The 25,085-nt window shown below is 39.3% G+C and overlaps 2 protein-coding genes across 2 annotated transcripts in view; one reads left to right on the top strand and one right to left on the bottom strand.

Moving 5' to 3' along the window:
* Window positions 1-1,267: 1,267 nt before the first annotated feature.
* On the bottom strand, window positions 1,268-5,464 carry LOC139294615 (isoaspartyl peptidase/L-asparaginase). The gene is made up of 7 exons (XM_070916538.1): window positions 5,433-5,464; window positions 4,330-4,526; window positions 3,394-3,536; window positions 3,121-3,284; window positions 2,229-2,347; window positions 1,806-1,916; window positions 1,268-1,476 (listed from the first exon to the last, which is right to left on the bottom strand). The coding sequence occupies exons 2-7, from the start codon at window positions 4,514-4,516 to the stop codon at window positions 1,268-1,270; spliced, it is 933 nt and encodes a 310-aa protein (XP_070772639.1). The 5' UTR covers window positions 4,517-4,526; window positions 5,433-5,464.
* A 4,708-nt stretch (window positions 5,465-10,172) lies between these two features.
* khdrbs2 (KH domain containing, RNA binding, signal transduction associated 2) overlaps window positions 10,173-25,085 on the top strand; it is a 51,776-nt gene continuing 36,863 nt past the window's right edge. Inside the window, exons 1-2 of the mRNA XM_070916409.1 lie at window positions 10,173-10,263; window positions 21,149-21,276. Coding sequence (XP_070772510.1) covers window positions 10,173-10,263; window positions 21,149-21,276 — 219 coding nt within the window. The remainder of the gene's footprint in view (window positions 10,264-21,148; window positions 21,277-25,085) is intronic.

Here is a 25,085-nt window from a genome sequence, read left to right as displayed (position 1 = left end):
TAAAATACCACATGAAGTACTTTTTTCTTTTAGATGAATGAGATTTCGATGTCATACTTCAGCTTGAAAGCCTTCACAGTGAACATATAGACCCCTAACTACAGTATCAAAAGCGCTAAGTAATTTGAAATTTGTAAATGAAAAAAATAAAGAAGGTATACAAAGATTTGTCCAGTCTAGGGGGTTACTGCTGTGCTATGAAAACATAAAACTGGTCCTCTTCACCATATGAACCAGCCATGGCCCTATTATCTTAGAACACAATGTGAGCACATGATCGTACTATCTAATTCTGAATCAGGTTCTTCTACAGCGAGAGTCTCTGGTTGAGCAGCCATTGTTTCAAAGGATGAAGCAAAGCCACCAATGCTGCTGGACAAAGAAAGAGGAGGCTTATGAATGAAGCCTGCTGTTATGTTAACAGCCCTCTAATAGTCCATTGTACTAGAAGTGCTTGAAGAGAACTGAAAACGAAACAACTTAAAATGAAACTGACCTGTGGTGAGAGAAAAAAAGTCACAGACATACCGTATTTTTATCAATGAATTAGCTCAGCTTTAAGACCTCATTTTATTGAATGCCAACCAATCAAAGAAGTCATTACTAAAACAGGAGCACTCCCAGGATGAAAACTGGTTTTCTATCCTCCCTATCCACTAGTTAACTGCTTTCAGCAAAGATGGCAGCACTGAACACCAGTGGATGTCTTTGTCTTGAGGGCCAGAATAGAAAACCACGAATCAAAGGTGTTTAAGTTGAATTTAAAAGGTAAACTATAGGAGAAATACCTATATGAGAAAAACACATTTACACAGATACATCTTTAATTACTGTCATATTCAATGTATTTGTATTGTCCACATTCTGTACCTTTAATAGTCTTTCAGGAACAAGACAGAGCACACTGCTAATATCACACATGTGGAGAAATAGACTAACACAAAGTTTAAGAGATTTTGATAAAATAAATGAGACATCCCATATTTGCATATGTAATATGCAATCCAGAATTCAGGGGATAAGAAAAACTAGTCAAATGTATGCACTAGTTGCCCAACAGAGATCTTGAGACTTAACTAGTCTAATATCCACCTTCTCCATCTTTTACAGTTTATATTTCAGTGTACATACGTGTCAAAGTGCGTAGCTTTGACATAGCAGATTAGAAAGAGGAAAACACTACTCATTTGATTTGGATAGAAAACACAGCTCCCTATTACGTGGCTCAGTACTATTAATAATGAGGATAAAACCTGTGTTAAAATGGTTACTGGGATAACTGCTGTTTAAGTCTTTCATTTGGGTCTAATCCATACCACAGAACATCATGATCCACTGCTGCCCAAGCCATTCGCTCTGTAGTGAATGTGGCAGCCCACTGTCCTGATGGAGAAACTACAATAGCTCCTCCTGCACCGTGGACACGGTCTGCCATGTACTGCAGAGACAACTGTGAAGAATCTGCTGCTGATTTACCTGCGTAGGGGAAGAGGAAATATGAAAATTAATGAAAATAGTTAACTAAGGAACACATTGAAGGACTCAATGTGCAGTCATGTCATTCCACAAGACAATACACAACAAATAGACAAGTGTATCCATATATACTGTGGTTGTTGCTGCCATTTTCAGATAAATAACACCTAAATACTTGCAAACCCATGTCTGTGAAAGCCAGAATGCTAAAAGAATGCTAAAGAGCGGACATTCAATCTTTGAATCCTAAAGTACATCATTTGTAAAAGTCTGACATACTGTATGTGGCTTGTCTTAATGTAGAGAGTTTGAAAGTGTGACCTTGTTACCTTGTTCAATATGTGAAAGAATGAGTCTGGCCAACGTGACTTTAAGAATAGACTCTCCGTGACCGGTACAAGACACTGCACCACTGAAGTTGTCTGCGTATCCTCCAGAGCCTTATTTACAAGAGAGAACATGAAAAAAAAAACATTAGATTATATTAAACAACTGTGAAACAACATTTCACATACTGGTGTCCCCAAATACTATCAGAAGCTAAACTCAACTCAAAAATTAATAATAAAAGCAAAGTTGAGAGTATAATTGAAATGACAGATTTGCTCTTAAAAGTGTAACTTGTTCAAATGGTTATTTATGATGCCCCGATAATGATGATGATGACTTCCATTTTCATTTAATCTAATTCTAACGGCAGCTGACAGCATAAGAAGTGACATTTGAGAAAGTGCAATTAAATTAAGTCGTACCAATGATCGGAGAGTCTCCTACTCTGCCAACCATTTTATTTCTTATCCCTCCGGTTGATGTTGCACAGGCAACATTACCAGCACAGTCCACGGCGACCGCCCCAACAGTATCATGGGCCCTGGGATGGGAGAAAAAGTACATCCACCATAAGTTAATTTACCAGCAGCAACGTTGTAGAACATGGCAAGCCATTTTGACTCGACAATGTACCTTTTCTCTATCAACTTTCAGGAACAGATATATCAGTGCTTAGAGCTCTGTATTGATATCAGAAGCTTTTATACTGCAAATGAACTGTGCGGTGCAACTCTTAGTTGTCAAAGCCAGCTGATACATTTCACTTCTCCTGTAGCTAACAATTCCTCTCACTCCCCAACAGCTACACACAGCAGTCATCTAAGTCTTCATTTACTGACAACAGTTGTCTAAGCTGGGCCAAAATACAGTGGATGTTTCACAATGGAGAGGGCATTTAACGAGCAGTCATCACATTTAAAGAAACTTATGGTACAATATAATAGTATGCCGGCCATCAAAACCACATTGTTATCCAATGTTAATGAAAGCAATAGCAGTGTCCCTGTCTGTTTTTGTTCAACTTAAAAAGAATTGACTCGATTTGGTTTGAAGAGGACAATATAAAAACATACTTATGTTTAGCATTTCTCTGAGATCTCTTCTCCTGCAGTATCAACTTTCGTGAAAACATTCTTTAAATACATTCAGGACATTGTCTGCCAAGCGGCCTCCAGAGTTTAGATTCATTTTATTTCAGGTAGTGTCACACCAGGCTATTCAGGCTGAAAAGATGCTGTGTGGAGATTTATGAGGAAATTTAAGTTCAGACAAGAAGGGGTCAAAATAAAGTCAGACACTGCAGATTAGACTTACCACTGAGAGTTGAAATCTTCCATTACTCCAGTAACATAATTCTTGTGCTTCTCCCATTCTTTCCTCTCATACCCAGTCACCAGTGTATCAGTGGGAACTGTGACCATGCCAATGCTCTCTGCAAACAGGTTTGCACCTCTGCTTGTCAACATGATGTGGGCAGTCTGAGATTTTCCATGCAAGAAAAAGTTACATTTAACATGTATTTCATAATGTTTTAATTGATGGGTAATACCATACCAATACCAAAAAACAAAGTATTTAAGACGGCACCTTTTCCATCACTGCCCGTGCCAGTGACACAGGGTTGGCAATGTTCTTCACTGAAGACACCGCCCCACTACCAAGTGTCTTTCCATCCATGATGATGGCATCCAGCTCCACTTCTCCATCAGCATTGAGTGCTGCCCCATGCCCTACATATAAACGTCACAATCAGAAACTAACTCATACAATGTACAAACATTTGATGCAGGTGTTTTCAGAGTCCTGCACAGAAGACAGTGCTGGCAAAGTGTAGAGAATGACAGGCTGGAGATATGATTTCCTTCCAACTTTGTGAGCAGAGGTTTTATGTGGCCTGCTACATCCTCACAAGTCCACATGGTGGTGACAAAGTGGAACAGAAATAGCAAAAGAGCACAGTACTAATGACTGCTACATCACTGATGTAGAGTTTGTATATATTATGGTACATAAAATGCATCTCATCTCATGATCTCCATTGGTGTTAATGGAGAAAGAAGCTTCTAAAGTTCAAAATGTAATTTTAATGTAGCTTCATATATCAAAAATGAAGTTAACATGTTAACAGTTAAACATGTGGATTATGTTTAGGGAGCAAATATAATATCATATCTGGCAGGGCAGACTAATTCATAGATATAATCTAAAATATAGATTAGATTTTGGTGCAGACTAAATCTGGGATTAATGCTGTATTATGGGGAGCCCCACAGCAACATGACCTCCACTGACCATCATCACTCCGACTATGGATAGAGTCTGGATGAACGTTGGCGTCACCACCAGCAGATGGAGACAGGGCACTACAGACAAACCTAACTGAACTGATAAAGACATGGTGCTCATCAGTGATTGGCTCCTGTATGGACAGGTGGGAGTAGTTGTAGTTTTAGGATTTTTTAAAGTTGATTAGAGAAAAGAAGAAGAGTACTGTATATGTGAGAATAATCCTGTGCAGTATACCTGCATTAAACACAGTGTTGTCTTCCAAAGCCCGCACAGCTGCCTCAACAGCATCCAGCGCACTTCCTCCTCTTTTCAGCACTGAAAACCCTTCACTCGCTGCAGCCTTTACTCCATCAACAGAGGCCTTGGCCAGTTCATCCGGTATGGCCCACGCCCCACCATGCACGACTACGACTGCTGACATCTTTATGTTCCTGCAGGAAAAAGACACAAGCAGTTTATGGAGTCTCACAAAAGTTATAACTGAGCAAATATTGGTTAACTAATATCCACACAGTCTTTGAGGTTTAGTAGCATTTTTACAAGACCTACAATAAATACTATAAACACTTTGTCCCACTTCATGTAGAATTTGTGTGATGGAGAGCAAATCAAAATAAATAAACAAACGTTACTCAGAAAAGGTCACTTACATTAACTTGACTCTTTCAGTAATTTATAAGTAAACATTTAACTTTCAACACATTAACAGTGCAGCCATGTTTTTCATGCATACATGTATTTTAGTTGCTTTTAAAAGTCTTTCACCTGTTGTAACCTTTTATGATCATCATTTATATTACTGATAATGTTTTTTCCCCACTTAATTTCCATCAAAAGGCATTCATCCTCTTCCAAAGCCTTTACTGTTCATGATTGATAAGATGTAAACATATACTTGACGTAGATGTGCCACTCTGCCCAGCTCAGCATAACATGGACATGTGAGTTTGTATGTGCGTGAACCAGAAGAACATCAGCAGCTTTAAATTATCGGTTACATTCGGGTTTCATTGAATCAACCAACTATAATAAATCTTTTTAGCTGTTACTGCTATTTGCATTCTGCCATTTCAGTGTGTGTGTGTTTACTTGTGTTGGATGACTTCTTTATAAATCTGAAGCAACCTTCAGCTGCTTCGTACATGTTTTCAAGTGTTGATCTAAACTGCGGGACACGTGCGGATCCCCTCAGGCAGTGCGGAGCCTCCTCGGACACACAGGTGGTTATTCTCAGCACCCGGCTATTAATATCGTTCAGCTGGTTGAATCGATATGTGCTGCTAGTGACGATGATGATGATGATGATGATGATGATGAAGCATTTGGACTTTTCTTACCTTTCCTGATCTTCACGCGTGGAGAAACCCGCGATAATCACGTGATTTCGAGGGACTTCGAAGTGTTTTGCTCCACTTCATCCCGACCAGCGCCTGCACCCTAAAATCAAGTGTAATATAATTCAAGATTCGACTTCCGACAAAACCTTTCAAAATAAAAGCAGCACTGCCCAACTTGATGAACGTTGAGTATTAAAGAATAACCATCATAAAATAAAGAACAAATGATAAATTAACCAGACTACCAACAAAGCTGTAGGTACCAACCATAACAAGCTTTTACAAGCAGGCCTGATAGACCTGCCTTTTCGTGTTGTATAGTAGATATGTAGCTAGATGTATAGTGTATGTATATGTTTTTGTATAGTTTTATTTTGAAGTCAAAGTTTGAACACTTTTTGGTTTCTAGTGCGTGGCTTGGCGAAGGCGGAGCTAACGGGGGCAAAAAGAGGACAGAGTTTATCACTTGACTAAGCAATAACAATGTGCATAGAGACATTGTTTCAGCTTTTCTCACATACCTGTGGTTATCAACACTGATAGAAGAGATTCAGTTGTCTTGGATCAGATGAAGATGAAATGAAAGCTGCTTCAATATGGTCAGAGTCGAACAGACGAGTACAACAATAGAGTCTGTGTGGGAGAAATAAACCAACCCTTTTTATGTAGTGTGCAAAGTCCATTTAGTGAATGTACATTCATAGCACACATGACCTGGTCCACACACAGTCTTACCTTCTATGTCCATTAAAGGGAAAAGCATATAGTGGAAAACATAGGCTGTGTGATACTAGATGTTCTTTGTGTGGTTCTCCTCCAACAAACCCTGGGACCCTCCTGGTCCCTTTCTGTACATTACCACATAAAAGGGAAACACAGATTAAGTCCAACAGTACACATGCACTTATAAAGGATACATACAAGATATAAAAGTTGATATGAAATGATAATAGGAATACACTATCTAGTGTCATAATTAAAAACCCACCTGTCAAACACTTTCTTTTTTATGGACATAAACCAGTAAACTTCCATATTCTGTTGGCACATTTTAGAAGAATTGCTGTATTTGTGTCCCAAAGCAAAAGATTGTTGATCTTGTTAATGGTTGATTTGTGTCTGGAGATTCAGGCAGGAAACCTGACGTGAGGAATAAATAAAGGTTTAACAGAGCAAACTTGGTAGTCACATTCACATGCATGGTAAAGACAGCTGTCTTTAATGATAAAGTTACAAGGCTTAGCACACACAAAAAGAGATGAACTCCATGCAAAGACAAGCAGCACCAGCCCCTTAACTGGTCCAAAAATGTGTGAATGTATGAAAAGTAAATACTCAAAGTCACCACCACCCCCAACACTTACCTGCTTAACGAAACAGAGAAACAGTGGAATGTGACTCTTCACCTTCATACACAATAATGAAAATAAATAAAGTGCATTAGTGTAAAATATCCTTTATAGACTCTCACTAAATGCACAAGGCAAACAAGTAATGCAAATGAAAAACTGACACTGTTAAGAAAGCAGAAAAAAATAAGTTGAGCAAAAGGAAAAGTGCTTTACAGTTATTTAAATTGGAAGCAAACTTTGAAATATTGAATTTAAAAAGTTTAAACATATATGCAAATTTAGAGGCAATCCTGATATAGAAAATGTAAAAAGAGTTAAGTAATATGATTGTCTGGTTATTAAAGAAAATCATATTACTTAACTCCTCTATTTATTGAATATTCAAGAAAATAAATGAAATCCTTGATAGGCTTATCTGCATCACATAGACGCAGCACTGAAATGTGCAATGTTGCACTTTAACCACTAGAGAGCAGTAAGAATGCATCAAATCCAAGTTGAAACTCAATAGTTTTGAGAGTGTCAATGTTAAAATAAACAGTCAACCACAGTACTCTTTCTCCAAAGTGACATGCAGCAGACTGATAAAAGTTTTCCTCAATGTACAAGATGTTTTCCCCCATTCATATTTCCTTCTCTCTTTCCTTTAATGTCATGGTGAAGGAGCACATTGTGTCTGTTTATGTCTGTTTTGTTTTATTTCAGTGCCTGCTTTAGTCCAAATCTACAACTACAGCAGGATTACAAGATTAAAAGACATTAACAGTCATAGGCATTATTGCCATTTGTAGCCACTGTAACGGCAGCAGGATCATCATCATCATTGTCACGAATCATATGATTGAATTAAATTAAATCAGTGAAGGTTCAGCAAGCATGAAATGCAAAGATGGTACTGGCCGACATGGGCCAGTCACTTGTTTTATTCTATTGTGTCTCATTTCAGCGAGGGATTAATCGTTAATATGAAAAAAAGAAGAAAAAAAAGAAATGGTGAGGACATGCAAGTATGAAGTTATGATCAATATTGGGTCCTTCTAGGCTTGATTGGCATTTCAGAAATGAGCAAAGGCAAAAGCTATAATATCATATAAGATGAATTATTGCTTTCTAATATCTCTAATATTTATACAAAAAAGTTAATAAAATATGTTCAGTCTTTAATCTGTAGTAGAACCCTTCTAAAAGAACAATATTGGATTTTACAGACAAATGTAGTTGTGTCTCATTACTGTACAATGACAAAGATCATTCGACCAAGTTGGTGCATGTAAAGGGAGAAGAAACATGAATAACATCCAAATTAATTCTCATTCTCCTAACACCAGCGTCTGTAGTCCTGCCACAGTCTTTATGATTCTGATCAGTGCAGTCAGATTCAACTCTAAAGGTCAAGTGGAGCTAGAATTGGCCATTCACCAGCCTCCTCTCCTCAAAACTAATTTGTGAGTAAGTAAAGCAGCCTGCACACTGTGCTGCGGATGACTTTACGATTCAAGTCAATATCATAGCTCGGGGACAGGAGAGGCATTTCAAATGAGATGCAAACATTCATGCTTATATTGCTGACATCACTTCAAAAGGACGTAATGAAACACTCACTTGACATCAAAACTTCTTATAGTGTCACTTTACAAGCAGGGAAAGCTGTTCGTGACTTGATCTCCTTGAGCCACAATAGGACAGGAGGTGAAAATCTGACTATATTCTTACTCTTGGGATTGAAACAAACAATAAGGTAGACTGCTAAACATCTTATTGCATCAATGGACAATTTGCTTTACTATAAAAAATAAAGCAAACATGCAACATACTTGTCTGTGTGACCACGTTTTTATTGAGATTCTAACAAAAGCGTACTGGGACGGGATTACAAGTTCAGCAAGTAACAGAGTGAGGAAACAAATGAGGGATAATCTCAAATACTTACACATTAGCCAAAGAAAAATCCACAGCAAACAGGAAATGAGAAACGAGAGCATTGATATTGTTGTCTTCCCCTCCCATAAGCCATGCAATCCCATTCAAAAAGATACCAGTTGAGCAAATTTCTTCAGAGCTTTTCAGTAAGATGCCAAACAGTGGTTTACTCAACACAAGAGCAGAATGATTAAGCCCTTTGGAGAGAGGGTGCAGTGTAAATGACCAGTAGGGAGCCTAATTAAAGACAGAAATGATTATTCTCATGGTGCGCTTTAATTTAGAATAATGAAAATTATAGCTTCAGAAATGAACACATTCTCCACATATTTAACACCATCCAGAGAAATACCAGTCATGCAGGCTCTAGTGTTCAGCACCATGGACAGCGACACAGACACCATAACTCAGGTTGCACTGCCAGTGGCCACACAATACCTTTCTCACAGGTACAAGCTTCTCTAGTGAACTTTGGAAAACACTCTCACAAAAGAAAGAAACTCACAGCCCACCATACATTACGGTTTGCCTTGACTGAATCGAGAAACTAATTGGATAAGAAATGTTTTTCTCCGAGATAAGGTACTATCTCTTGCTAGTATGACATTACTGATTTAGCTATAATTAAACTTTATCACATCAAAGTCAACTATACAGTTATAATTCAAGCTCCACAGATATCCTTTGAGAATCCCCTGACTTATAGCTGAAGGATAATGTCTTTATAATATGCTCTTATGGAGACTTTCAGTGTGGCTGGTGCTGAATAATGAATTTACAGTGACATGATGGTATGGGCCTATTTCTGTTTTAACATTTATAGTGTTATTGCACAGTATTCTTAAATGTACATTAGGGTTAGGGTCCTTACTTCTTTTTTTTTATAATAAGGGCCTATATTGCAACATAAGATGCATAAAACCTTCAACAAACCAACTGAATCTACCATTATAGAGTGAGATTATTGCAGGGGACAATGTCAGCACTGACCGAGTGCAACCTGAACTTTTTTTTATCCTTCCCTCCGAGCACATCGTCCAATTGGTATGCGCTGCCCAGCGGGGACCGTCTTTGTTTTTCCAGCAGCGCCAGTCCCAGAATATGGCCAATAATGCTGCTGAGGGGCGGGGAGCAGCGCGCGGTCTGCAGACCCAGTGAGTCTGACAGTCTGGCGGGGTGCCGAGGAGAGGCAGCAGGCAGCGGTGGCAGAGATGGGCTCACACCTCTGAATCACAACTCAACCTCCAGCCGCTCACGCCTCTGAATCACAGCTCACCCTCCAGTCGGGCATCTCGGAGACCTGGGACGACTAGTTTTTTAGGAGGGTTTTTTTTTTGTTGCTTGGGGTGCTCAGAAAGACTGAAGCTGCCGAAAAAGCAGGAGCGGGAACGTTTACAGTTGCATTCCGACGCTCAGCACTCCTGTCGTCTCACCTGCACGGCCGGTGAAGAGGTCCGCCGTGATAATAATGCACCCAGATAAGCACTTACCTGAACTGGTGGCCGAGAAAAACAGCTTGGACCCCTCCTTTGTGCATGCGGTGCGCCTGCTTGCAGAAGGTAAGTCAATTATTATTTTTTTAAGTCTAATCTACTCTGAGCTTTGTGGACTTATTCATCAGTGGCATTCACCATTTTCCCTGCAACTGAAAGCACCACTGCATTATATTTTGGGGAAGTACAGTGACCTAACGTGAGCTTATTTTAACACACTGCCCTTCACTCTTAAAGGCTGCTCTTTGGCTCCAGTGCAGAACTTTTCTGAGGTTTTCCACCATCAAGTGAGGAAATGCAGCGAGCACAAAAAGTAAAGAGTGTGTAAAGTCTGAGAGTCTTCACCTGTTATCCTAACCCACTGCCCTCCAAGGTCAAGCGCCGGGCACACAACATCCAGAAAATAAACTGAAAATGTTCCCAGAGCAGTTAGTGACAGGACTAATTACCTTCATTGTACGAGTGACTGGATTTAAACTGTGCTGTAAATCCTCTTATATGTACAGTGCACTGCCAGCTGTTGTCTCTTCAGCACAGAGTAACATCAGGATTTTTTCTTATCAAATGACTGTACAATTATAATGTCTTTATCAGACCAAAACAAGCTGCATGTAGTCAGACAGGACTTGCTTTTCTGTGAACTTAACATCCATCTTTTGTTTTCGTGATTAAAAATTAAGCACACTGAGCAAATATCATCCTCAGTCTGATGTGAAGAACTCCTGAAACATACAGTGCAGGCTGAAATGTAAGTGTAACAGGAGTCATAGATTCTAATGTGACAAAGAAAATGGTTTAATACACTGTTTAGGTGAACGTAGTGTGGCATGAGAATCACCTCCTGTTTACTCACTACTTACAATAACTGATAACTGTCATCAAGGTCACAGAAGGGACTTTATGCACTTCAGGCAGATGTTGTGCGGTCTTTCCTCTGACTTAATGTTACAGTATGTCTATCCGGGCAGTATAACCGAGTTCAGCCGGCAGCATATAAAGCACTTCTTCACGCTGTAGGTAAGCATGGCCTCATTCACATGCTGAGGACGTGTCACTTTTGATAGGAAACTTATCACCACAAAGCAAACACAAGACCTCAGCTCAGCTCATTCGGTCTACGGAGGTAACTTTTGCATTTCTCCAGTGCAAATCTAGACTATGTGCCCTCTTATGCCCGAGTCTTAACTGCACCTAGGAGGTGGAAGTGTAATCCTAAAAATAGCACTGATAACAGTTTGAGTGATGTGCTATCATGGTGAATGGATGAATGAATTTATACTTGTATTCTAGTAAACCCAAAGGGCATTGTTTCTTACTTTACGCCTAAATAAAACACCCAAATCATGCTTGAGCTTTCATTTCTAACAGTTTTTGACATGTTTGTTAAAAGAAGTGAAGTCAAACAGCGTGTTAGATTAATATGCTCTGATTGGCCAGAGTGTTAGTGCTCTGGTGCTTCTGCCCCTTGAGCTTTCCTGTTGAAATGTGTTGATGAGACACCTGACAGTCCTGCACTTGTCGCTAACTGTGAGATGCAGATGGGATCATCTGTCACATAGTACACTGCCAAATTTGCTCAAGGCTGACTCACATAGCCAGGATACAAACAAAAAATGGTGTCTTGATCATATCCGCCACAGTGAACAGCAATTAGTATGTTAAAGTGGTGTTATGTATTTATTCACTTATGTTTATTTCATTCAGTTGAAGCAGTTTCTGTGAATTAATAACAGACACACTTGCAGTTCCAGTTTGCAAGGTCAACACAGACAACATTATGCGTCATAAACAATAGAGGACAATCAGTATAATAAACTGTCAGTTCAGACAGTGTGGTAACGTCAACATGATCAGTCGTGGGCAGCATGTGAAATAACGTCCATTATTTTGTCCATTTTCAAACAGTTGTTATCAGTTTTGTGAGCCTATGCTCATGGATAATTCAGAATCGCATATCAGTGGACAGCACGATGAACTGCGCTTACAGATTTATAGATTCACAGCTATTTATCACTGAATAGCAAAGTATGTAAGCCTGCATAATTCACATCATGCACAATAAACGGCATAACATGGATTTACCATGGTCTCAGTTAACAGCTCCATATTCATGAAATGAATCACTTATGTGTTTAAATGATGTTGCCTCTAAAATCATTTGTCTTCCTTTGAGCAGATTTAAAGCTGTTTGGGACAAAGCTCTTCCAGGGGGTGGGTGGGGATAAGTCTCTCTCAGAGCGGAGACTGAGCTTCTTGTGAGGATTATTTTAATAACTTTGTATAATAAGCAATAAATACAACATGTATAAAACTTTATTCATTAGTTGTCAACCAGCCTTCTCACTCCCCCCCAAAAAAACAGTTCCTTCTTGCCTTTTTTCTGAAGCATGAGCCTAATGATTGCTTAGATTGACCGATACATAAAGATAAATTATTTCATGTGTTGCACTTTAATTTGCCTTCCACCAAAGAATAGCGTAGTTGAAGTTAGAGTCAAGAAAAGGAAGCCTTGAATAGATCCCAGTGGTTTTCTATGCAAGACTCGCCTACATGCCACGTAGCCCGGTCTTGCCATGAAAACCAATGGGATTCCTAATCAGGTGAACAGAAAAGCAGACAGGGAGGCAGAAGTGACACATTTGATGAACGAGGCGAAGAACATTGGCTGTTGAGAAAAACTGAGGCAAGCGTGTGCATTTTTTTTTTTTACAATCACAAGATCTACTTTACATTGTCACTAAGCATTTTGACAGGGTATATAATATCTCAAATGCCCTCACAAAATGCTGCTAGGCACAGTGACAAAACAAATCTGCATGAGATTTGAGCGAAGTAGGCTTCTCTGAATAAAAGATAAGTATAGATGTGGAGGAGGGCCAACACCGTGACTCAAGTCAAGTAAAAGAGAGCAAGAACATAAGAAAATCCTTACATCTGTTCAGTTTTTTTTCACTCAAGGAATTTTAATGATTTTGCCAATTTAATGTCTATTGATTTAGATATTTGGATCTCAGTTAAAACTACTTGTGCAGTCTTCTGTTGATGTGAAACACCACATTGTCTGAGCTCAAAAGACCCTTGAATCCACATTATATATGAGTTTATTGTAACTGTTTGAGCAGTCAAGTTTTCACTTGAGCACCGAGATGCACTTTCATGTGATTCTCATCTTGCACACGGGAGGAAATACAGTATGTTTAGAAAGAGATGAAGTTAACAGCAGTTTCACCAGCAAGGACCACGCCACAACAATATGTCATTTAAAGGTTTAATGGAAATTCTGGAGGTATTGGATGACAGAGACAGATGAATGGATGTAAAGGGGAGGGGTGGAGGTGGAAATAGGATGTCGTTTGTTGGGCTGGTCTGGGAGGTCGTAGTGAAGACCGGGGTGGAGGGAGACTCAGTGTGGGGGTTCCGTCTCAGGTGTGTTTCCACCCAAGCTGATTACAGACCCCCAGACGGTACCTAGAATGAGACGTAAGAGAAGTGTGCATCGGATTGAGTGGGAAGGGATGAGGGGAGGATGGAAGAGAGGATGAAGGGATGTGGGAAGGGATGGGGTAAGGATGAGGTAGGAAGGTGAACTGAAGAAAGAACGTGGGTCGAGAAATCTTAGACAAACAGCGCTGGATGGTTGGCCAGGTATAAGAAGGCTTGACAGGTTATTAGAGGTGTGGTTGGGGCGTGGCCCTGCTCCCAAATCTAAGTTAACAAGTTAACTTCATTAATTGCAGTATTGGTCAGATTCTGCTTACACTCACTTTATATGTAAGAGTAAATTCTGTGGCTGATGAAAAGTATAACTTCCATTAAAAAGACATGTCTTACATACTCACAATTAAATTGGATGATGCTTCACCACAGAGTGGAGGTCTCTCTCTATGAATTGATTTTCATTTAATCTCTCTCTCTTTTTGTTTATAAATTGTTGCTCACATTTTCAGTGCATCCAATATGGCCCGCTCAGTATCCAGCAGTGACCCAGCTCATGGCGACAGATAAACACCGCCCCATGTGGTATGACCTATCAAAAGGACAATTGCATTTCAGGAAAGTGAGACATTGCATTACATTTTCGGCATTTAGCCGGCACTCTTATCAAGAGTGACTCACAATGAGTGCATGGGTCGAATAAGATTAAATTCCAAGGTCGTGAGCATTTCAAGCAACAGAAATGAGTGGATGAGCTAAAGCCGCAGCACTCAGACAATAGATATTAGATATCAGATCATGTTACTGTGCCTCTTGAATGTTCACATATAACAGGAAAGTTATAAATAAAGAAATAATGGACAGAAATGGGATTTTTTTGAAGTCAGAATAGCAAAATCAGAGGGAAAATACAAGAGTAACAGTGGCATCAGGTGTTCAAGGAAGAAGCTAAATTACTGTCTTTATGAGGCTCATAATACACCTTCTCATATACTGTGGTTTCATAGGAATGTTTCAGTTTAAATTCACTTGTAAGTAGCAGATCTATCACAGCTTCACACAGTATGTTAGTGCATGATTCGTAGTTTGGTTACATTCTTAGGGTTTGTTGTTCCGGCATACTTTTACTCAGGCCCTGCTCAGAGGTTTTATTAATCATTAAACCACTACATGCTGATGGAGGCTAATGTGCTGTTTCATCCAACATACCAGTAATTACATCTACACAGATTGTCCCATCAGACGAGGAAATAAAGTGCTACAGGAAGCAGGATGCCAAGTGAACACAATTAGGACTGAAAAAAAGCGAACAAATGAATGAATGAATGAATGAATCATCAATCAAACAATCAATTTGTCAATCATTGCTGTACATTATTTGCATAAATATTAATCTCTACAAATGTGCAATAATGCAGTCTACAGAGCAAGAAATGTGTGTTTATTATTGAACTTAATGAAAAATAAGTTAATTTAATATCTCATTGCTCTGCTGAAAATTGGCCATCAACAGGACTAAAAGCAGCGACCACTAATAAAAAAATACTCTGTGATGCTCCATGCTGTCTTTCTTTTTGAATATTTTTATAGATATTCTCTTTAAGAAAATTGTGAATACAAAATATGTCACCTTCAAATATACAACATACACCTAGAAGTCATGTCCACATTGGTAGTGAAACTAAAATATGTGTAGAACAGCCAAAATGAGTAAAAATACCACACTGTATTCAAACCAAGTATACCATGTCATATATCCTATCCTATAAATTATAACTGTAGTATATTATGTGTATATTTAAGTCACACATGTAACATATATAATAACATCACACTGATACCGATACTACACATGTATGAATATATGGACCATGTTGTCTACCAGTTGGAGAATGGTTTCTATCCTGTCTGGTTTGTAGTTCTATTGTAATTGATAGATGATTGTTGAAACACCATCATGATTCCAATTTGTATAATTTGCTAGCTTTTTAATATGTAATCTGTTTGAATAGTAATTACTTTTCACTTTACTTTCCGTCACACATTCAGCAGACAAGATGAAGATGGCATTATAATTAGATTGAAGATTTAATACTTTGTCACCGTGTCAACGGCTGAATGCAATTTGCTTCAGTGCAGCTCAGTTAAAAACACATAAACCAGCATGTGGCCAAACAGTGGCGCATATTTTCCAACACTCCATGCATTTACATTCATCAGCCCAGAGTGAAAAAGGCCAAAGCTAATTGCATGTCTCGTAGTCCATTCCCCCCACCAGGGTCCACTCTGCTAAGTGGAATGCTATTACTACCTCTTTCTGTGTTTGATGCGAACAAGCAATCAGTTATTGGAGAGTAATTAGATTGATTCATTTCTGCTCCCATTGTCGAGACATTATTGTAGATATACCATTTAGTAGGTAGAAGAAATCAGTGAATAATTTGCTTTCTACAGGCTAATGGCAGCACTCAACAAAACCTTTGTTTTTTGGCCTTTTACACAGTTGGTGTAACTGCCTACAGCACAATAAAGCATATAAAGTAATAATAACTCAGTTCAGAATTGACCGATTCACCACTGTGTAAATCAAACCATGTAAAGCCAAAATACAACTACCAGCATAGAAACCTGGTAAAAAAAAGGGAGTCCATTGTTTTTCTACCAATCTACTATCTGCAGTTTTTCTTTATTGCCCGTCCATCAGTTTGCAGGTTATTCAAGGTTCCCAGTCTTTCAGCCAGCTTTGCAAAACAAAAGGTGAGCAGAGTATAAATACTGGGAAGGATGATTACTGCATGCATTATTTGTCTACACAGAGCACATGTCAGATTCCAGGACATCCTGAGTTCGCTCTGTTGGGTGTGATGAGGTTCATCTTCATGCTCTGTTTTATCTCATCAAATATCTGTGCGGCATGACAGTGCAGCACTGTGTGGATTAATCGAACCTATGTTTGAAGAATACATTTTGATTGGATTCATTATAATGAACCGTTTCATCACTGTACAACTGGATATTAGTGTTTAGTTTACTCTGGATCCACGTTTTTCTGTTGACCCATCAGAAAAAAAAACATTAACTCCCTTCAGCAGTGTAGTAAGAAACAATTTGATCTCACCAACATCACCTTTACACATTTTCACAAACAGCTCCTATTCAGCAGTTGAACAAACTGCATGCTTTAGAAGCATGGACTATAAGACAAACAACTGAAATCCAATAAAGCTACGATGGGAGGATAAACAGCCGAACAGTAAACATATTATCTCCAACAAATGATGCAACTCCCATTCCCTTTCTTCTTATGTTATTGAACAGCTTACATGCTACTTTATACTGACTCAAATATTGTAGGACATTGTGTTGTTTGTGATATTTTCTTTTTTAGCAGAGCTAAATTTTAGATTGCTTGAGTTTAAGTCTGTGCAAGTTGAAAGAAAGATTTCACTCAATCAGTACAACACAGCCCAGTCCAAGTGTATTCATGGCTTATCTCCATGGATGGCCAAATTATTCTGTTGCTCAGCAAGAAAATCCTGTTTTGTACCACGATGTTTTCCAGTGGTGCAGCTGTTTTACTGAGGGCAACTAGTTGCTGAAAGACGAGAGTCCTATTGTTTCAAAAATCTGTTAATAATTCATCAAAATGCTACCAAATCTGAGGTCTGAATTTCTAATAGAGACTAGCACTGATTTACTGTAATTATGAAAACAGTTCTGTGTATATTTGATGACATTTTAATGGTGTCCAGGATAGATGAACTTCAAACTGTTCCTCAGTCAGTGTTGATGTTCTGTGTTGCTGCATACTGACCAAAGCAGATGTATTTAACCTTAAGCCATGGCAGACTGACTGATCTCATTTTCTCTTTTTCAGCAAAACCTTGTCTCCGTACAGTTGCACACATTTATCTAGTAGCTGCCCAGTTAAACCATTTTTTTTTCACTTGGCCGCTGAGCTGCTCTGCTGAAACAGTTTGGGCAGCGCAACAGAGGGGATCAAGAGCACCAGAATAGTCGCTAGGAGTGTTTTACTCATTCAGTTCCCCCAATGAGATTTTTTTTCATCCTGTGTGAGGACTGAAACCAGTGACCTTCAAAGCACATTCTCGCTTCTCTGATCTTTAGGCTCCCGTCGCTCCCTTTCCACATAATCGACGTGGATGATACTTGTGTGAACGTTTCTCCAGATTTATATGTCATAAGCTCATTTTGCTCTTTTTCTCTCCCTTTCCCTGTCTTTCATTTTCTCTCTCTTTCTCACACACACACAATCTTCCTTTGAGTTCACAGGCAGGCTGCAGACCAGAATAAAGGGGTTTCCCATTATGCACTGTTCCAGAGTATAATCATCTTCACGGGCTATAAAAACATCATTACTTTATTCAGATGATATGAACATTATGCCCATTTGAAACACCTCACAATGAAAACATGTTCCAAAACAATTTCTCAAGTCCAGAACTAATCTTTGAAAATCAAGATCAAGATCAAGAAAAAGGTGTTTGGTGAAACCTGGAACTGGGACTTTACCATGAGCACTCATGAGTACTCTCTCAAACAACAGCAACAAGTCCTCAAAATTAAACAACAAAATACATTGTTTGTCCATGCCCTCTAGAGCGACACACAGCGGCGTCCAAAACTGTTTCAAATCACAGTTAAAAAAAATATATCCATCTATGATGGCAATGCTAAAGTTGAGTTTGGTTAGGTTCAGGCACAAAAACAGGGAGATATCAAGGTTAAAATAACTAATTAGTTAAGGAGCTTCGTCGCCATGGTTACATTAATAACCATATTATTAAGGTTAGGGAAAGATCGTGGTCATGGTTATAGAAACCAACGTTGACAGTCTTTAGGAAACAAACAGCAGTCTGCCATGTCAAGGTCCAATGTGTTGTTGACCCATCCATCCACCCAAACCTCTCACGCCTGCCTTCACTCACAATTCTTCTAAGGCGGCTCCAATCTTGTTTTGTGGACCATCGTATGGAGCATAGCATGCTAACATTTGCCAGTTAGCACTAAACACAGAGTACAGCTGATGATGGGAGTGTCAGTAGATGCGCAGGAATTTGATCATAAAATGAGGACAAAGTAGTGGACAAGGTGAAATTTTACCTGATGTTGGTGATAGAGGAAAGGTCAAGGGATCACCATCAGTTGTTACAATCATTTCATAGCAATCCATCCAATAGTTGTTTAGATATTTGATTCAGGATTCAGGAAGTGGTGGACCAACTGACTACTAGTGTGGCTAAAAACACGTTTTCCACCTTATGTACTGTATATATACTGTATTTATATTTTCAGCTGGTCGCTTTACAGCACCCTGTCTACTGTATATAAAGCAGAGCTAGTTTCAAAATATGCCAGTGTTTGCACACCACAGGTTGTGCTTGATTCATCTCCTCAGGCACATAAATGCTATTTTTAAAAAGGCACATTTTGGAAGCTCCTGCCATACCGGGACACCAGTCTTTGCGTGAAAGTGTCACATAAGGAGGTGTGAATTTCCAAGTGTTGATGGGAATAAAAGGTTGGAGGGATCTCTCAATCTGTTTACCTGTGATTTCAGCGAGAGGTTTCAGGTACATTCTGTACCCAGCGACTGGTGATGGTGGTGTGAGTGAGCATGACCAGTTCACGGAGTTCACTGGGTTTACCTGACACTGTCCTTTCCATTACTGCCTCATTGTGGGAGATGAAAATACACCTGTGTATGTTTTTGACATAAATGATGTGATCAAATTATAGTGTCTGATTTGAGTGGCTAAAGAAAGCAGACACCTGACTTCTACATACTTAATAACCTAAAAAGCATTTTTAAACATTCATTCATTTGCACTCTTCCGCTTTGATGACCTCTCATTTTTAGTTTTGCAGCTTTTGAGAGATTTGTCTCAGAGAGAGACTGCAAAGAAGTGGAGACAACGTGTTCCAATTTAAATGATCTTCCTCGGACAATCAGGCACAATCAGAGAGATTGTGACTCGCTGGAAGAAACCGTGTCCTTTCAAGCTGTTGGAGTTTGGTCTGTGATTTCACAGACAATAGCAATATCAAACAAATGACCTTAATTCATGGCGTAAAACTGAAACCACTGTCCACAAGAAACTGTAATGAGTGAATGTTGGAACTGCCTGGAACAGAGGGATCATTAAGCTGGAGTTATGGATGTCCACAAGGTCACGTCAAGGAAAAGTCTCAGAAGGACCCTTCGTATAACATAAACTAGAACACTTTTCCAACAAGGCAATACAATTTCCACACAAACTGATAACTAGTCAAATTCTGAGATGTTCAGCCACTTATGCGGACGTATTTCTATTAGTAGTCAGTCTCCTTCCTTAGTGAACATTTGCAAAAAGAGAGAAATGCATTCATTCAAATTTATAACTATGGGATAAAGCAGGGATAAAACATTTTGGCCATTTATTTGTCCAAACGTCTGCTCCGTAATGAAATGTGCAATTGGCCAGAGCTGTTTTTATCCTCACGGCTTTGTCCGCTGTCTGTTGGCAGCTCTGATAAGGGTGAAGTGCTCCAGTCTAAATGAACTCTTGAGTTTCAATAAAGCAGCTCAGGAGGGGTCGGTGACTCGTTCTCTGCCTCGCTCAGGAACATCTTTTTATTGTCCAGCAACTGTGTTGCAGATTGATTAATTCCACTGAGTGTTAATTAGCAACAGAGGAGGATCCCCACTAGGTGAACAACAGATAGCTTCATTTTCAGAGCACTTAATGTATTGTGAGTGTTTTAGGTCTATCAAGAAGAATCACTGTTCAGGGTGTTCAGGGACTGTACTGTTCCTGTCAAGCTTAACCGGACAGTTAATATCCACCTCTCAGCTCTCATTTTATCGCAATAAGGCTGGGGACACACGAGAGGACCATTGGGCCAATTTGCACATGATTTGCCCATCTTGCACACTATAAGGAGAAATACTGCAGTTTGATTGGAACCAATGATCTGCAAATATGATCATAATACGAGAGTTCACAGATCTAATCTTAACCAACCCCGCTTGACTTTTACCCGATAATATCAAACGTTTTACATGTTTAATCCGCCATCTGGGTAAGCCCTGTGCTGTGTGGGGATCAGAGACTGCTGACAGCCCACGAGAGCTCCGTTTGCAGTGAAGTGAGGCACAGCGAGCCAAGTGTGACTGTTTGCCTCTGTTGTTATTTTGATTGGAATTACTGGATCATGAGATTACAGGCCCAATGTAAAAGGACGTATCAGGAGTCAGCGGGATAATCTCAAATCATTAAGTTTGCAATATGAGTACATTTACAGCTAAGACACAAAATAATCAGCAAAATATTCTCTGTGTGATGCAATGCATAGTTACATTTCTCCTAATGTGCCCCCTGCCTGACGTTACACTATTTGGCTGTCATGCTGCAGCTGGCTCTGAAGCCAACTTGAAGATGTTGACTGATGCTTTTTCAGTTACATAACAAACAAATCATCTTCTTATCTGTGTCTTTATTTTGTTTTTCTGCAGAGATTGAAAAGTATGACGGTGATGAATTGGGAAAAGATGTTGACATGAAGAAATACCTAGATATCATCAGCAATAAAAATATCAAGCTCTCCGAAAGAGTCCTCATTCCAATCCAACAGTATCCAAAGGTAAGAGACACAACAACCACGTCTTTGCTAACAAAAACACCTTTTAGGGTCCAATATTTTATTTTCGGTGGAAGAATCCAATCAGTAAAAATGACCACAACAGTTAAACTGCAAGAGGAGCATGGCTACATTTGAAAAACACTAAAACTGTGTATTATCGTTTCATTCATTTTATCTGTCAATCGGTGGATGGGGCACTCTAGCTTCACCTGCTCCACCCTTCACACAAACACTTTTTGGCACTGAAAATCCCACTGAGCCTCAAACAGGCTAATAGAAAGTCATCAGGCAGTGTCTGTTTATTTTGATGTAGTCATCAGAAAAGAAAGTTTTTAGTGCACTAAAGCACTCAAGGGTACAGTGAAGAACAATGACCATAAATCACTCTGTGACACAGTACGCGTTATTCTGAGTTATGCAACGTCAGTACTGACAAAGTTTGAAATGTAGCCTAATGAGGCTGCTCCATCAGGCAGCTAAGCAACAACACACAGCTGTTTGTGGGGAACCAAAAGGCTTTACTGCCACTGTAATCAAGGAAACCTGCCCCACTGACTTTTTGCATTCATGCAACAGGCAGCTAAGACTAATGGCATCAGTGTAGCAGCACAGATTGCAACAGAACATATTTCAATATAGTATATTGATTATTTATCCCACTCTGCAAGGACAGTATATACTGCATATGTTTTGTAACAGCAGGTGAACAAGATCCAGCATATGCATATAAATCTATGTATCTATACAAGGAGTCATGTTCTCTGTGCTTTACTGTCTGTATCATTTTTTTCTTTTAAATGCAATATTTCTCTGTGTCCAGCTGTCATTGTGGAAACAAATGTCATCATTTATTACATTCATGTCAGATGTTTCAAGTGATTTATCAAGATGACAGTAAAAAAGAGAGTGTAAAACATTATAATTAGTTCTTAATCTGTGTGTTGTTTTTAAACAAACCCTTTAAAATCTTATCTGAAAGTGCGTGTTATTCATTTTGAGATATATGATAAAAGTGATTTGTCAGAATACTTAACTGATACTCGCCGCCTCTCAACTGCATTTCATTACATGGTAGTCTAATGAAAATAAGGATTTATAATGACATAGAATTCTTGGCATCCATGAGTAGCTAAAGACTATTAACATTAAGGTCCCATAAAACAAAGCTGCCACTCCTGCATTTGAGTCTCTGAGTGTTTCACTATCTATGCCAAAAACAACCCAAACATTTTTTATGTTTATATTAAAACCTTAGTCATTTATCTTCCTTAAAATTGTTTTGCTGATGCATCTTGTTTTGGAGCGTACAAACTCTTTAAAACTTCCTCCCCTCAAATCTGATCATAGGTTTTCTCCCATCATATTAAAACTGCAGGGCTATCTGGGCTGTTCTTCACTGTCAGTTTGCAACAATATTCATCATCAGCACTCTCTTCTCCTAAAATCTCAAACATATATGGTCATCCGTTGCTTGCACACTCTCTAACACAGAAACTAACTCAGAAAGGGAGAGGAGATCCTCAACAAAACACAGGTATCGCACATTTTACAGTCTTTGTCCTGCACACTCTCAAGTCAAGTTCCTGCCCCAACATCTTGTTTCATGATCTCACAGCTATTTCATGCGATTTCATGCGATGTAAATGTAGTTTACTGGTTTTGTCTGTCTTATTAGAGAAGGCCTAGAGAAAGGAGGACGTCAGGAGGGCCGAGGAACATTTAACTGCGCCTTAGGAGCACAGACGGTGTACTTTAGCCCACTGAGCCCCTCAGGACACTCCATACAAATCAATTTGCTGTTTCCTCCCCAGGATCAGTGTTGAGAAAGTAATTAAGCTGTGTTCAGGAACTCCTCACTCTATTAAATTGATTTCAAATCTATAAAAAAATGCCAATTGAGCCCATTTCTTGGAAACAGGAGACCCACAATGACTCAGGGATATCTTTCTGTCCGTGTGTTTCTGCCTCATTAAGTGGATTTTCTGTCTCTAAGTGTTACACCATGTTTCAGTCGAAAGTACTTCCTAATTGTGTTTTTTGTCTAAAACTTACATACTGTATTTAAAGGGATGGACATTTGTGGGAATGGCTCTTTCAGAGACCAGCAATGTTTGTAAAGGTTCATAAAGAGACATGATGCAGTATATACACATACAGTACCTGTGCTGTAGGTATCTCTGATCTTATCTCCCAATATCTCTCTTACAAATTATGTCAGTCATATTGATTCTGTGGACTGCAAATTCTGAGTTTCTATCCCACCTGCTGGTTAATTGCATTCACCTGCTGTCCCAGGTGTGAGTCAGCTCCTGATCAGATGGTTAATGAAAACCTGAGAAGGACTGAGATAGATAACTAAAGATATTCAGAAAACAAAATATGTTGTGAAAAAATATACTTGTGATCATAAACAAAGATTCACAGGTACAATATAGAGGCTGGAAATCCTGGTTCTGTAGTGCCAGCTCTGCAAAGTAAGCAGTGCAGTCCAGAGGGACGGAGCAGTTGTCCAACAACAGCTTCTGTGACCTAAATGCACAGTCAGCACCCCACAAGACTGCAGTGTCACTATCTTAAACATCTTGGTAACACTGCACTTTGAGTTAATGGTAATTAGCCACAAGAAGGAACTCTTTGATCAAGTGCACGCCAGCAAAGACAGAGAGAGAGAGAGAGAGAGAGAGAGAGAGAGAGAGAGAGAGAGAGTGAAAAGTGATGCAGAGCTTGGAAAGATGAGTGAGATGCACCACACAGCAAATGCCTCACGCAGTTCAAAACTCATTTCTGACACACAAATGACACAATTTTCACGTATAAACAAGACATAAGAATAGCAGTTACCAATTTTACTGCATGTTTATTCTTAAATGTTGATAATGCTGTGTAAGAAAGCATGTTAACGTATGTATAACATCTGCAAACAGCTGCATGGCAGATTAGAGAAAACAGATTCATTCCTATATCACTTTTGCATTGCATTTGTTTTTGGCCTTGAACAGAGATAAACATTAATATTGGACTTACTGCTATGAAGAATGTTTGAACATGGTGGCTGCACAGATATGAATTCTTTCCAGCTTTCACTGATCAATACATTTGACTTTTTACTCTGACACATCTGGCCCCACTGAGAGGCACAAACTAATTGGTTTTATTTCACTTCCCTTACGAACCTCACCCTGTGTCACAGCTATTTTCTCACGTCTCCTATTCAATAATGTCCGGTCTTACCTTCTGTCACTGGTGGCACAGCAAAGTGTAAAATGTCATAAATCTGTTCTTTCACATTTCAACAGTGCCCACTCGTGCTTACGGCTGCCATCTTACTGCAACGTAATTAAATGCAAAGTAATTAAATTATTCCTTGGGAGAATTCTTCTTCTGCATGGCTTTGGATTTGACGACGTGACACGTGGAAGATTAATGTCACCGAACAGTGAAACAACCAGTACTGATGAAATCATTCTTTATGGTAAACGGACGGATGCATACTGCAGGCCGTTTTCACTCCTGGTCTTGTTAATAACGTTAATGATGGCTGCATTTCATTGGCCAGTTGCAGGGCTCTGGTACTGTGCATGCTGGCTCTGTGGCCTGGCTTACTGTGCGCTCTCATTAATGTTTTTAGTCAGACCTGTGCTTCTCTCTCTGCGATGACAAGCCAAAATGTCTGCTGTTTCGTCCTGTTCTGTGATACACTGTAGTTTCATTGTTGAGGTAGCATTTTATTGATGATGATACCAACAAAAACAGGCTCCAGGCTCAAACAACAAGTATGTGACTGAAACTGTGTCAAGAAAGCGAGAGAC

This window comes from Enoplosus armatus, chromosome 12 (assembly GCF_043641665.1).
Source record: "Enoplosus armatus isolate fEnoArm2 chromosome 12, fEnoArm2.hap1, whole genome shotgun sequence".
Classification (NCBI taxonomy): domain Eukaryota; kingdom Metazoa; phylum Chordata; class Actinopteri; order Centrarchiformes; family Enoplosidae; genus Enoplosus; species Enoplosus armatus.
Note: the sequence above shows the minus strand (reverse complement) of the source record. Positions and strands in the feature narration are given on the sequence as shown.

Bases quoted from the DNA above. Each gene is read 5' to 3' on its own strand.
- LOC139294615 (XM_070916538.1), bottom strand. From the start codon at position 4,516: ATGTCAGCAGTCGTAGTCGTGCATGGTGGGGCGTGGGCCATACCGGAT. The intron at 3,537-4,329 runs GTATACTGCACA...GTTTATATGTAG, and splicing joins CAACACTGTGTTTAATGCAG to GGCATGGGGCAGCACTCAAT. The intron at 2,348-3,120 runs GTAAGTCTAATC...CTCCCATCCCAG, and splicing joins GAAGATTTCAACTCTCAGTG to GGCCCATGATACTGTTGGGG.